This window comes from Rosa chinensis, chromosome 7, assembly GCF_002994745.2.
Source record: "Rosa chinensis cultivar Old Blush chromosome 7, RchiOBHm-V2, whole genome shotgun sequence".
In the NCBI taxonomy this organism is placed as follows: domain Eukaryota; kingdom Viridiplantae; phylum Streptophyta; class Magnoliopsida; order Rosales; family Rosaceae; genus Rosa; species Rosa chinensis.
Window position 1 is genome coordinate 13,755,354 of NC_037094.1, and position 15,260 is coordinate 13,770,613.

The window sequence follows — 15,260 nt, forward strand, 5'->3', positions numbered from 1 at the left end:
ACACTTAAAGAATTCAAGTCGTTTCGGAACAATAGTTAGTACGACATGGAAATGGAAAATACGACTGGGGAAACAATCAACGACTATGAACTAGTATGAAGTATGAACCCAATAGAGGGTCATATGGTAGTAACTGTTAGGACCACCCTTGCTAATCACCTCTTAATCTTGTATTAGTTGTTCATCAGTAGCCTAAGCATAGTTAGAGTGGTTACAATGAGACTGTGGACCTAATGGCCAGCTGTCATCTTTCCCTTTTGTCTTGGAGATAGTTCAACTCCATATATATTGTAACTCACAGCCTGGAAGAGGCCAAGAAGAATGAATGATGAATTAACCTTAGTTTCCTTTCTTTATTCTCAATTATCAGTTTGTACCCAATAGTAACAAACAACAAACAAGACCAACGCTAGTTTAGAAAAGAAGATAAGGTCCTTAATTTTTTGACTTGCTGAAATTAATGGAGAGCTCTAGCATGGAAGCAGAAGCTTTGGAGATATTTGAGGTTGGTCCTTGTGAAGATGCTTACACAATGGGCTACATGATAGGCCAGAGGTTTTCAAACAAGATAAAGAGCAGGTTGGCCAGAGACCTCATTCTTCAAGACCAGCTCCTCCCTTTTGCTCAGACCCCAGAGTCACAGCCACTCATTCAGTCTCTTACTGAAAATCACCGGAGCAAGTTTCCAAGGTATTGGGACGAGCTCGTAGGAACTGCAGAGGGAAGTGGTGTGCCAGTTCTTGAAGTAATGATCAATTAATAAGTATAATTTTCAATTACGCTCACTAATTTCATTGGTCACGTACGTAATCACATTGAAGTTGTTTGATTATCTGTAGATAATGATGATCAACTTTAGGAAGGAGATTCTTCCATTTCTTCCAAAGACGGTGATGAATTGCAAAATAGATACCCCGGATGACTGCTCTGATGTTCTTGTTGCTAGCGATTCCATGGCAATTGTGGCTCACAATGAGGATGCAAATGTTGCTCTGGTTGGCCATACGTATGCTCTCTTGCATTCTTTTCCTTATCCAAAAGAAATAGGAAATTATATCAGTAAAAGTAGTAGAAGAAACTTGTACACAACTTTTCTTACAACCCCCTTTTACATTCACCATGCCAAGTATAAGCTGATTATACAATATTACTGTTTCTAAATGTGGTAGCAAGTTACAGCTTAATGACTGTCTTGCTCGATCTTGCAGCTATTTGGTAAAAGGAACTCTGTCAAATGGGATATCATTCATTGCTTATACATATGCCGGAGAGCTCCCTAGCTGTGCATTCGGCATCAACAGTCATGGTCTGGTAAGATAACCCTTTAGTATTGCAGCTTATCTGGTCTGAGACACAGTAAATTAATCAAGTGACAGACATAATGTTACGACATCAATTTACACGAAATTGTATGCGCTAAGAAAAGGGTTTTCCAATGCAAAATTTACAGGCATTTACGTTGAATTCGGTACCCCCATCTGAAAGTGAGATTGTTCCTGGAGGCATTGGGCGGAACTTTATTTCACGAGACCTGCTTGAAGCAAAGAGCATTATTGATGCATTATGTGTAAGACCTAGTAATCTGAGCTCTTTATATCGCTATATTTGGCCAAGTATCAGTGGTTTTAATAGCGTGGATTGCACCTGCAGAGAATTGAATCAGCAGAAGTTTCTGCAGGACATAGTTACAATCTGATTGAGACAAGGACACGAAGAATTATCAATGTAGAAACTGCATCAAAGAACCGGGTTTCAGTTTATGAGGTTGGAGAAACACCATTCTTCCATGCAAACATGTATCTTCATCTCCAGGTTAATCAGGTAAGTAAAACTGCATATCTAGACAGGACTTTTATAGAATGGATGAAGCTATAGATGTGACGAACACACGCCAAAGTTTGTTAGTTGCCATACTACGGACTAAACTGTTGACCAAGATGATCATATATGAACTATGATTTTAATTCAGAGTCGGACAACAATAACATGTTAAGTATATATGAAAATGCAGTAGATCCAACACAGGAAAGTCATCAACTAGTATCAAATCGATGGATCAATAATAATGGTAATAAGAATCTAGGTTTCTTCATATTCACCTAGTTAAAATCAAGGATCTCTGTGAAGGTACATGATGAAAATTCATTAACAAGGCAAAGGAAAGCAACTATGCTACCTAAAGGCTCCAAAGAAGATGTCCTGTCACTTCTAGGAGATACAGACGAGCCAACATACCCCATCTACATGACAGGTGTTTATTAGAACACAACACAATTTGAAAGTTTTTCCTCCAAGATATTCCTATTCCTGATTAAACTGCTTGCCGTGTTTCCAGGTCCAACGCTTTACACTCTATGCACAGCAGTGATAGACCTCGATGAACAAACCCTATCAATTGTTGAAGGAAACCCGAAAAAAGGAGAAATCTCTCACATCTTCTCTACGTGTTCAGAAGATTTCAAGATGCCATAACAAAAGCTCAAAGTCTAGCTGCATTCTTAAGGGTGTAGCATCTGGAGCTCCTATGCAGGTTCATAGAGGCCTAAAATGTGCCCATCAAGACAGCGCATTGCTGCAACCTGGACACAAAGATTGTTACATAAATTTTTGACAATTCAGAGAATAAGTTATGTCACAATTGTTATTCATTAGAACTTCAGTCATCACCTTGCCATGGATTTCATATTTGATAGGACCATCTAGTTCACCTCCTAATGCCATTAGTTTCGTCATTGTTTGATTAATGTCTGTCACTGTGAACGACAGAAGCGAAGAGTGTCCCTTCTGCATTACATGGTCACTGTGAAACAGGATTAGCAGCTGCCATTTTCAATTACATGCAAAGAGGTACTGAATCCTAGTCCACCCTATAACAATAGGACCAAACCCAGAAAGCAATAATACCCTTCAATCTTTACGTTTGAAAAACTCAAAAACAAATGTAGTGTTATTCATGGTGAAGGGGATGAAGGGTGTGTGTAAAGTTTCTCTGGGGCATAGAATCAAACACCTACAGTGCATAGAGCAACGAGTCTAAGATAGAGAGAGGCTTACTTGGGGGATTGCATGAGGCCGAGTTTGAGTGGACCGGACTGAAGCTCAGCCCAGCGAAGAGTACAGACGTGCACGGTGAAGTCCAAGCCTTCCGAGTAGAACCGAGCAGCTCTGGGCACGTCCTTGTGCAGCTGCAGTATCCACCTAAACGACGCCGCTGCCATATCTCTCTCTCTCTCTCTAAACGAGTAGAAATAATTCAAATAAAGAGAAATTTCTACATTTTATAATTACTCTTCTTTTTTTGTGTGAAAATTGAGATTTTTTCACCAACAAAATTTGTTCAAAAAAGAAACTTAATTATTGAAGAAAAAAAATTAATTCAGCAAATCTAAGCTCCTAGTATATATATATTTTTTTGTCTGACAATTTTCAATTTCATAGTATTTTTTTTTTTTTTTTTGAAATGAAGGGCTGGTGCAGCTGACATCAAGTCTTGATTAATGAAACTGTTGAATACAAAGGATGACATTAAGTCTAAACCCCTTATTACAATAAGCACATAGAGAACGTCCTGAATTACTATCATGCGTCTCTACCAAATAATTGTATTCAACTACGCATCAACTAGCAAAGAATGCTCTGTTGGCGACTCTATTTGCTTTGACATAGTGATGACATAACAGAAAGATAACTCGATATGTAACCTGATTACAACGTAGCATAATTACCATACGCACAGCTTTCCTACTATGTTGTCTCTAGTGGATAAATCCGACAACATTTGGCTTCATAGTAAAAGTTATGAATAATGAAATTTAAGCTAAATTTTGGAACTGAAATATGACTTGAGACTTTCTTTTGCTAACATGCGCAAAAGCTTAAACAAAGAGTATTATTGAAAAATTTACTGAGTATACTTAGAGATTTTATAATTTTGTTGGGTATAACAAATTTATTAAGTGTAGTTAGATATTTGCAGAGTACATTTAAAAAGACCCTTTAGGTTTTTTTTTTTGAAGGGGAGGTAGGGGAAAGCTCCCCTAGCCTAAATATTATTATTGAAAGTGGAGACAACATGTCTCGAAGGGGACATAAAGCCTGGACCCTTTAGGTTTTTATTGTACTCCTTATAGCTACAATTAATGCACTATTATAATTTCTCAACTTTTTTGAAAAATGTTCAAGGTTTGCATGTTGATGTTCAAAGCTGAATGGATTACAGTTCAAACTAAGTCCCTATCATGTCACGATAGGGCGACGTGGGCTCTGTCTCGGACTGCACACCTTGTGTGTCGTGTCTGCTCTAGTTAGGCGGTGAGTTCCTAAATGGTCGCAACCTCCTAGTGGCAGGATGAAACTAAGTGTCACCGGACGCGTTTTCTGGTGGCAACAGTGGGAAAGTTGATCTTATTGGTATATTATGGCTTCAAGAAAACATTTACTTTCCGGTATGTTACCACCTCTGTAAAGCGAATAGAGTAGCCAGAAGTGCACGGAGTGCACTCTTCGCTAATTAGTGCATGGTAAAATACATACTTTTTATTGAGACTCTTGTTATTATCTCGAGTAGTTCTCTATATGCTTATTGTAATTTGAGATTCAGGTTTCATGTCCCCCCCCCCCCCCCATGTACTCTGTAAAGCAACCGTACTGGCCTTCTTTAAAAAAAAGGTTTTTGTCCATTTACCCCATTTGTAGAGATCTCATTATAATGTGTGACCTAAAAAAAAACCCATTATAACGTGGGACTTCCCAATATCATTTCATTCGGATCTGTTTGTTTGGCTTCAAAACCAGTTGGCGTGCAAACTGTCTCTTTTGAGCGTGTGCGCGGGCTTGCCAGCACAGTGGGGTGCAATCGTAGGGGGAGTCCCTTGACCTGACTTCTTCTTCAAGCGTTGTGGACGAAGAGAGCACCAACCTTGTGGACCTTGCCACAAGGTTCTTCTCTAGCCTTCCGAGAAATGACTTCTTGCCTTACAGATAAGGACTTTGGATGTGATCTCTTTGCGTCACCGAATCGATACTCAACGTTGTAGGCTAAGCAGAGCAATCACTGGGAAGTTTGGAGAAAGCACGGGTTTTGCTGAAGCGTGACTTTAGCTTCACTGGGTTGTGAGGTCGTTACCCTTGCTTCGCTGGTTGAGAGAGTCTCGGTGGCAGTGGTACTGACAGTCGGCTCTTGGAGAGACTAAGACTGGAAGTACGGTCGCCGGGTTGATCTGGTGATGCTGACAATCTGCTCTTGGAGAGACTAGGACTGGCGCGCGGTCACCGGGTTTCAACGAGGTTGAAGGTTTGCTCCGGGGAGGCTTTGTATTCGCTGGGATTGATTGATCTGAGAGAGAGAGGTCATTTCTTTGTCCTTTAAACCTAATATTTATACATAAGATTTCGACTGTTCCTTGCTATAGAAGGATTATTTATTGAAGTTTCTCATTCAATCTCTGTTACTTGACTCCAATAAGGTTTCGTTTTCCTTATGGATCACGGAATGGGCGAAATTGTAACCCAAACCCAAGTAGGCTTATTTTTGGGCAGCAGGTATCGGCCCGCTGTGCTAAATCCACTAAAAGATCTTGCCAAAATTACTTTTGGACTCAAACACTGTTATTCCTACTCTAATGTACCTTTTTTTTTTTGAACAATTAATCATTAATGTTATTCTAATGTACTAGACAGTGCAATACTGTGGCACATTCCAAACTGTATCATCAGTAGCTTTCACGAGGTACATGAAAAGAATGAAAAAAGAAACAAAGAACAGTGGAACTCCATTACGAAAAATAGAAGTTTTCAATATTAAGAATCCCCCACTTTTCCATAATGGGTTGAAGCTGCTGTGAATGTGACAAAACATAACTTTACGGTTGTCACAAATATGTGGAACCCTTGTTGAGTGAGTTCTCATGTACATCCCAGAAATCATAACCCAAAATTGTTGGTCTGCAACTTCTTATGATTTCTGTAGGCTTTGAAGCAATATATAATATTACACTGATATACAGATTACAGCTTCTCTTTTAAACTCACCAGAGAGACAGAGATTATGCATATTCAGAGTACCATGGCAATATTCACAACAAGCACCAATCACCAACCAGCAGGGCCCTTTCAGAGAAGAGTTAATGCTAAAGATTCCAAGAAGCTTAAGAGGTACTTTTGAAAGCTTTTGTTCGTGTTGACCGTTGTCCTTTAGACCTTGCTTCAAGAAGCTTTGCCTTCAAGGTATTTTCCTTTTTCCGCAGAGGCAACTTGGAAGAAGGCTCTGATATGTCAAGAGTTGGTGAGGTTAGTCTTGCCATCCACTGCCGAACTGGACTTGCCTGATTCCTCCATCCAGTATTACTGCAAGAAGCCTCATTCAAATTATTTTCAGGATGTACAAGCCCACCATCTGATATCAAAAGTTGATTTCTTAAATGGTTTTCAGCCATGTAATTCGGATTAGAACCATGTCTTTGATCTTGTTTATTTCCCTTTCTGTAAGTTTCATCTTCTGTGGCTTCACAATGTTCAGATTTTTGAGACATGCTTGTTTCAGTTTGCTTCACTTCTTCAGTTTTCCCCTGCTCTGCATTTACCACTTGGGATTTCTTATTTTCACTACATGACAAGGCCCAAGCCATCTGTTCTTCAAACTTAACTTGCAAGCTGGACGGAGTGCGGCTTCTTACTCTTTCAGAAGAGGCAGGTTTTTTCTTTGAGTGCTCTGATTTTACCTTTTCATCAATACCATTCTCTACAGCTTCCTCCACCTGCAATTTGAAGTCACTGTTGCTTGGTTTATTGAGCTCGAAACAATGCGAGTCACTGCCTAAAGAATCTTCTTCATCACCTGCATCTTGAGGTACACTCACAGCCTCATTAAGCGGAACAGATTCCAGTGAATTCTTTCGACGATCCCTTGGCAACAGACTTTCGGTATTCTTAAGAGTGTTGTTCATATGTTTAGCTTGAAGGAAGGTCTCAATTTCAAGGCTTAGTTTGTCCACTATTGAGTTCTTTTCGGGTAGACCACACTCGGTTTGTTCTAGCTGCATCTGCATCCGTTCATCCAGCCATGATTCAGATACATGGAGAATCAATCGATCACGGTCAGAGCTTCCAGTCCAATCCTTGTCAGATTTCTGTTTCAAAAAGTGCACCTCTTGTTCATAGTCTTTAATGCCTTTAGCAAATTCATCGCATAGGTCTTCCAACAACTTCCTCGATTTCCTCTCACTTTCAAGCTCTCTCAGGGAATTGGAAAGAGAAGATTTCACCTCAGAGAGGTCTCGTGCTAACTTCCTGTGTAGGCTTTCTGATCGTTTTCTTAACCTTCTCTCATCTTCTAGTTCATCCCTCACAGACTGAACTGCAGCATGTATCCGATCCTGTTCTTTGCTCTTCCTAACTAGTTTATCTTCTCCAATTTGCTTCATCAAATTGTCTAGCTCATGTCTATCAGCTTGCCGTACCCTAACCAAATCTTTGATCTTGACACGGGCATGGTCCAACTCAGCCTTCAGTGCTTTTATCAGTGCTATATTAGACGTATGCTGCTCCTCCAAACTCCAAATCCGGTTCAAGACCTTTAGCAGTTCTGTAGATGTTTTAAGATTATAATGTGACTCGCCAATCCTTCCCTTAAAGTCTAAAGAACTGGTGGGAGTAACTGCAGGGTTATAAGGCGCCACCTGAAACGAGAGGCAATGAACCATGGAAAAGGTTTAAAGCATGGAAAGATTTCTTATAGATTGAGGCACTGAACTTAAGACTGCAATTTAATTAGCTAAGCATATGCTTCACATATGATACACTTTAGAGACCAGTGATTGGTAGAATATGCATCTAAAGCAAATTTGGAAGTAATTGAAAACTATGTTATGGAACGCTCATCAAAACCGTAATGACTACATTACAATGCCAGGCCATGATTACAGCTTGTGCTAACATAATCTTATATTTCTCAAGTGATATAAGACTTGGATGTATACGAGGGTACAGATTAGTCAATTTGGTAACAGGCCAAATCTGATTGTGTCAAGTCTCGACTCACAACTATCTTATTGACCCAGATAAGATTTATGCCTAATTCCTACACAGATATAACTCCGTAAATGGCATCAGTTTAAAGAATAAATAAAATTGTGTTATAGTGTAATCAGCTTTCTTATGATCTCAAATTACATCTCCTTGAAATAAAGGACAAAAAGCAGTTGACTAAGTGGCAAGAGATGCTTACCTCCATAGAACTACCATAGCTTGCAGGGGATACAGGTTGTAAAAGGTGATTGTTCCTTCCAATTGATCGGTGATGTTGCATCAATGACGCGGCAATATGCCTCGTTAAACTGCTTGCACTTGCTGGCTGTCATAGGTTAAAGAAAAAAAACTCAATTGCAGAGGACAGAGATGATATATTATCTTCCCTATGCATTGTAGCTAGGAATGGAGCAAAGACAGTGGTCTTGCAGCCTCCAGAATATGAAATTACAATGCAGAGTTGAATGAATTTATTTGATAAGACATAGTTTAATACAATACCCATAGTTCAGTAAACACCTCTCAAATGCTAATTGTGATGTGATCAGCATCTAACAAGTTCATACTTCCTTATACAAAGCCTAGCTAATTGCTTGAGCTTTATAAAGAATTAAACTGGCACAATGAAGCTCCAAATTCAAAATTTGGTGTTGGAAGTAACTAGCAGAACAAGGCAAACTGTAAAGTCTAAGTTCTTCTGAGTTTATGATATCTGATAAGAATGAATTCTCTGAAGATCAAAAGAGGAAAACTAGAATCTATCTAGTTAGAACTGAATAATGATAGTTAACTATAAATGAGAAAAGCTACATCTTAGAACTGAATAATACATCTTGTATTAGGATTTTGGAATATACATATATATATATATATATATATATATAAAGTAAGAAATAATAATAGATGTACAGCATGTTGACCCACTACAGAACCTGAAACTCTGAAAGCTCCATAAATCTCAAAGAAACATCAATAAATCCACACAGAGAAGCAGAAAAAAAGATAAAAACAGTGTGTACCCATCAACATAACCATGATTGATTCACATGATCTTGCTTCTCTAACATATAGAGCAAAGAAAAAATATATTAAAAAAGAACTTTGAAAGAAAGAAAGAACAGAGTGAAAAAGACCCAACATAAAATTGCAGAAACCCAACAAAGGAAAACTCCATCAACACCTAAATCTCCAAAACATGGGGGGAAACACCCAAAAAAAACAGTACCTGTTCAGGAGAACTGGGACAATTATCAGCCAAAAAGTTGGAAAGGTCAAGAGTGCCCTTGTCCTTGTTGAGGTGGTGGTGGAGATGAAGGTGGTGGCGCTGCCTAGGCGGTGGAGGAGCACCACCACCATTGCTGTGATTGCCTCTGTGCATCTTTGAGAGTGGGAAGTAGTTCTGAAACTCCCAAAGAGCAGCTCCTAGCTTTCTAGCTGAGGCACCAGTGTGATTAGTAGTTAAGGGAGCGTCTTTAATGATGGGTTGTTGTTCCTGGCCTAAAGGGTAGAGACTCCATGAGGACAACACTGGAGTGGTTGGGCCACCTCTGATGCTTTTTCTAATCAATACCCTTCTCCTCCTTGCCAACTTTTCTCTCAAATTTTCCTCCTTTTCTGCTTCCACACCCCCACTTTCCCTCTCTTCTTTCATCACTCCCTCTCTCTCTCTTCTAGGCTTTTCTTCCTTGCCCAAATGGGTGTTTCTCTCTCATCTTTTCCTCAATAAAGATTTATTCTTTTTGCGCAAATACTACAGTTGCAGCGCAGAAGCAGCTCTGTGAGGTTTATAAAAATATGATCAGAATGTCTATGCAGTGTGTAGTGTGTTGTTTTTTGTGTGTGTCTTGCTTTCTTTCTTTTCCAACCAAAGAGTACACGTACAGATGCGGTGCATTTGGTATAGTCCCTCCAAAGATTTGATCGAAATTGTACGGATCACAAGGATTGATTGTCTAGGACTTGGACGTTAGTCCCTCACTGTATTGTTTATATATTTTGATGATGAGTAATTGAGTATGTACTAATTCCATATAGCTGTAAATTAGCTTTTTATAATTATAGATTAAGTTGAGATCATATACCCAGCTAATCTACAAAGATTTGAAATGAGTTTAGTTATGTACCAAATTAAGTTTTTTGTTGTTACATTAATATATCGAAAACAAATTATATATTTTAGGAGACGAAAAAATTAAATTAAATTATCTAGAAAAAAAAAAGTCAAGAAACCAATAAATTCAAAATTTTCACTAATTTTCAATAACAAATCAGTGAGACACTATTGTTCCTTTTTCTTTTTGACTTTTTCTCCCATCCATAGAAGATGGAAAAGCCTGGCTGAGAACTTAGAGATCAGAATTCCAAATTCTTCATTGCGAATAGGACCCAATTAGGCTCCACCTCAGTATAGGGATCCGCATCTTTATTTTTTGGTCGGGTATTTCATTACTACATGTGAAGCTGACAAAATGATAATAATACTAATACTACCTACACAAGGGATTTGCTGTTTTGATTCTGATACAACACAGGAGCTAAATATTTCATCTCTTTCTGTCCTTTTTAAATTAAAAATAGGATTTGATCTGTGGTTAGAACATAGTTTGAGAAAGTCCCAGTGATTGTGACTATACAAACCGTGCAGAGTTGAAGAGGAGAAAAGACGTTTTTCGTGGCGTGTTGGGTTTTCAGTTTTCACTGAAAAGTTTGAGACCATGGGATTCTGAATCCTCCTTTTCTATTTTTTCTACTTGGAGAACAACTTGTCACAAATAATTTCAGACAAAATGTTTCCAGACGATTTATTTTAGAGGATTATGGGGTTTCTTAGTTTTGTTGGGTTTTCCTAATACAAGGTAGATTATGTTCTACACTTTTACCGTCCATGCTAGTTTATGTAACCAATTTGCAACATAGACAAACTGATGTACTATAAATATATAGGTAGCCTGTTAGATCTTCCATATACGAAGTTACATACAGAAGTACACAATTAGCATATCGATCTAGAACACAGGGTTAGATTTTCAGCCATGAGACCCACGTACTTTTAATTGTGACGCTTTCATTTTTCTTTGTATTAAATTTTGCATTATCGTTTTCTTTAGGAGAATCTATATCAACTTGCGATTTAAATCACCATGAAATTCCTCTATCCGGAAACCAATGCTTTCGATTACAACGGGGCACCCTATGTCGGAGTCACAAACGGATGAATATTCAAGTGGCTCAAACAACAAGGTTGGATGGAGTTTGCGACGACTTCTCCACACAGAACAAGAGCAATAGCTGCAATATAATATGAATCAACAAGCTAGCGAAGATTATGATCCCATTTGTGGGAGGCCACTTGCTCTAAAGTTCCACCCGAAAACTTGTGAACTATATATTACCGACGCTTAAGGCATCTCCAAACCAATTGGAAGACTAATGCGATATGATCCACAAACAAATACGGTGACAACGTTGCTTAGTGGCTTGGCTTGTCCAAATGGTGTGGCTATAAGCAAACTCGGTTATTTCTTTATCATGAATAAATTTGGGATGAAGAAATTTTATTGTTTTTGGGATGGTGTGGCTATAAGTTTTATTGTTTTTAGAAGCAATTACATAGTTTATCGTCTTTTCTTTATCATGAATAAATTTGGGATGAAGAAATTATAAAACTATTTCTTTCTATATTTTCCATCTCTCAGATTAATTAAACACCTCAAATGCTTCATTTTTTTTGGCCTGATGGACAGATTTAAACTTTTAAAACAACAAAGAACATCTGCATAAATCTGTACAAGAGTGGAATCGTTAGACAGAGGGGGGGCAGAGTGCAGCCTGCAGAGAAAAGACATGTCGAGTGTGTTAAAGCCATATATATTATATAGAAGCTAATGTTTTCGTGGCGTGTTGTGTTGGGTTGGGTTTTCACTGAAAAGTTGACCTAATTACTGACCTGACCTACCCCTCGTTCTTACTGAACCTGGAGAAAGATTTGTCACTGGTTATTAGAACTGTCCTAAGAGATCGCTACAATTAAGAAGTCCAGTGGGCTTGTTGAACTATGAATTATGGGCTTTAGAACTGGACTCATATATAGCTAGTTACTAATACTATAATATAGTTTGTCCTAGACTAGCTTTCTACGAAAAGTGGTCTTTATGTTTTAGCCTTTTAGGTGGTTCCATTAGAACAACTTGGAGCTTTGACTTGTTCAGAATTCTTCTGGCCTGTGTAATCAATTTAGTCAGTTTTCTATATCTTATATAGAAGGAAAAATATCACAAATGATGTATGAACTTTAGGCATTTTTACATTTTTGTGTACCAACTTTCATAACTATCAGAATTGTGTATCAAGTTTGCTCCAATCTTTCATTCTGGTGTACGCTGTTAAATTTTCTGTTATCTTTACAAAAAAAAAATGACAAAGATAACAGAAATTTTTTTTTTTTTGCAAAGATAACTGAAAATTTAACGGCGTACACCAGAATGAAAGATTGGAGCAAACTTGATACACCATTCTGATAGTTATGAAAGTTGGTACACCAAAGTGTAGAAATGCCTAAAGTTCATACATCATTTGTGAAGATATCCCTACATATAATGAATTAACGCATGGGAAATTTTTTTGTGCATAGTGAGAAGTACTGAGAGCTGAGGTTTACCATTTTTCTTGGCTAATTAAATGTATTCTTGATTGTTAAAAAAAAATTTATATATATATTCTTGATCGATGTGACTCTTTTCCAGTGGCAATGTGGTTTTTTTTAAAAAAATATTTTATTATTATTATTTTATAATTTTTTTAAGAAAAATAGAATCAGGTTCCATTAATAATAGCAACGACCTCTCTCAGCCAAGCGAATCCCTCATATTACATCTCGATACACAAATCAGCCTGCAGAGAGCAGAGCAACCAAAAAATAAAAAATCCCTACTCTTATCCAACCCTAAATCACAGCAACCAAATTGACAAACGTTGATGCCTAAGACCTTCATTGGTGTACTTTTACCGTCACTCATAAATCTGCAAACAGCAACGATCAGGGACAATATATGATAAAAGCCGAGCGACGCTCAGTTATTAAATACTGGTTACTACCTTGTGGTTTAGGTCCAAAATTAATTCAAACCTTGGACTTCTAATTTTATCAAAAACACCCATGCAGTTTCAATTTTGATCTAATAGGTCCAATCTGTTAGTTTTTCGATAATTTAGTCATTTAACTTGTTAACGTGGCTCATATATGACCTATGTTTTATGATGTGGTGTTGATGTGACATGCATAGTCAATTTAGGAGTGAGTCTCACTATTAGAAATCTATCAAATAAAAAGTTTTTCATCAAATAATCCAACTATAAGTTGAACCCATAATAGAATATTAACAAATTGGACCTATTAGATCAAAATTGAAAGTACATGGGTGTTTTTGATGAAATTAGAAGTCTAGAGACTGAATTAATTTTGGACCTAACATAGGGTACTAACCAATATTTAGCCCAAAATGCAAATGCAATTATGCAAATGTTGATAGTGGTAGTAGGCCCGGCCCTGCCCAAGGGCGGGCTTGGCAACGGCACAGGGCCCAAGTGAGAGGGGGGAACAAGTTTATTTATTTATTTTATATAAGGTTATATATATATATATATATATATATATAGTATATGTCAACGGTAAACGAAAAAAAAATAAAAAAATGTTTTGTTCCCAAACGTAGTGTCTTCTCTTCTCCTCTCCTCACTTTGAAATCGTTTTCTCTTCTCCTCACTTTGAGAATTGTACTCACAATTATAGCAGACGAATTTCAAGAGTCTCTTAACTCTCTCTAAAACTTTAAAAAATCTCTTTAAATATTTGAGTTTCAATGGTTATTCAATCAAGCAATTTATTTTCATCATCTGTCACCTCCTCTCAATCTTTCTCTCCTATATTTTTCTCTTCTTCTACGGTGATTGGACACAATTTTTGGCATTCCATCCATTCATGCTGTAATATAGATCAAAATAGGTATAATTAAATTGGGTGTTCTTTAAATTTTTTTTATGGGGGTGTTCTTCAATTTTTAAATTCGTTGAAATTTTGGACATTAGAAGTTCGATCTGGCATTTTGTGGTGTTTGTTGATTATTCTAACAACTATTGTAAATTCTTATGGCTGTAATCTCAAAATCTCGACTATACCGTCACTGCCAATGTTCAATTTGCAGCTTTCAACATCCTTAATCAGTTAATTACAAGTTCAATCTATACTAAACACTAGAAGACTTTTCTTTTCCCCTACAATGAAATTTTATTTTCCTCTTCTTCTTTTTTTCTTTTTTTCTTTTCTTTCCTTTTCTCTCTTTCTCTACAAACGTAGCATCTTTAGATGCATTAATTGGAAGTCAGTAGTTGCACGTTGATATGTTGATGCATACATCTTTACAATTGCTCATCGCAATCCTGGTTTTATTGTTCTGTGCTCGAATGTTTATCGTTTAAAGTTTTATTGTTTTACATGTAAAAATATATATATTATATATGTCTATCTATGGATAGTTAGGCACCAAATTTTTGTTCGCCTAGGGCATCAAAAACCTCAAGACCGGCCATGAGTGGTTAGTATTCGTATTGATGATGAAGATATCAGCATCTCTCAGGCAAATTAAGGCTGTGTCATCATATCGATCATTCATCATGTGCTGTGAGTAGACACAACGTGTGTGATATATATGGCATCTCTTTTTCATTGCATTTTGGTTCTTTCTTCAACCAATTTTTCTTCTTCTTTTAGCAATAGAAAGGAAAGAATTAAAGAAAGTGTCTATTGTGCTTCAAACTCTTGAAACCGGTGGATTACCTTCCTCCAATTTTAACAGGTATATATATCTTGTGATTTATTTATATGTGACGACTTTACTTTTCAAGAATACGGCGGCATTAGGTATGATTGATTCTCCTTCTGGTTAAAGTTTTTTATCATCTCATATTGATAAGAGAAAATCTATACCTGAAATCTTAAATAAAATATGAGAACATTACTGTTTTTAAGTCTTTCTCTCAACATAAAAATTTCACAGTTAATAAAATTTGAATATGAGGGAACCCTTTTAATGAAAACCACTAAAATAAGGACTTTTATATGAGACTCTATTTTCGATTATATTTCAGCAAATCAACCATTAGATGTTTAGATATTTATGTATAAATCATTTATGTAATTTTTCAACCAAATTGAAAATTGTTAAGGCATTCATAATCAT

General features: G+C 37.1%; 3 protein-coding genes across 3 annotated transcripts; 1 reads left to right on the plus strand and 2 right to left on the minus strand.

Annotated features, from left to right (window-relative positions):
- The first annotated feature begins 336 nt into the window (after window positions 1–336).
- LOC112179327 lies at window positions 337–2,651 on the plus strand. The gene is made up of 7 exons (XM_024317722.2): window positions 337–745; window positions 840–1,006; window positions 1,209–1,311; window positions 1,451–1,567; window positions 1,651–1,821; window positions 2,128–2,251; window positions 2,336–2,651. Exons 1-7 carry the CDS (start codon window positions 461–463, stop codon window positions 2,470–2,472), a joined length of 1,104 nt encoding a protein of 367 aa, XP_024173490.1. The 5' UTR covers window positions 337–460; the 3' UTR covers window positions 2,473–2,651.
- Window positions 2,039–3,287, minus strand: LOC112179328. Its single transcript, XM_024317724.2, has 3 exons — window positions 3,055–3,287; window positions 2,668–2,800; window positions 2,039–2,579 (listed from the first exon to the last, which is right to left on the minus strand). Exons 1-3 carry the CDS (start codon window positions 3,216–3,218, stop codon window positions 2,523–2,525), a joined length of 354 nt encoding a protein of 117 aa, XP_024173492.1. The 5' UTR covers window positions 3,219–3,287; the 3' UTR covers window positions 2,039–2,522.
- A 2,487-nt stretch (window positions 3,288–5,774) lies between these two features.
- LOC112178576 (uncharacterized protein At5g41620) lies at window positions 5,775–9,863 on the minus strand. Its single transcript, XM_024316724.2, has 3 exons — window positions 9,251–9,863; window positions 8,225–8,350; window positions 5,775–7,676 (listed from the first exon to the last, which is right to left on the minus strand). Exons 1-3 carry the CDS (start codon window positions 9,674–9,676, stop codon window positions 6,147–6,149), a joined length of 2,082 nt encoding a protein of 693 aa, XP_024172492.1. The 5' UTR covers window positions 9,677–9,863; the 3' UTR covers window positions 5,775–6,146.
- Between the last annotated feature and the right edge of the window lie 5,397 nt (window positions 9,864–15,260).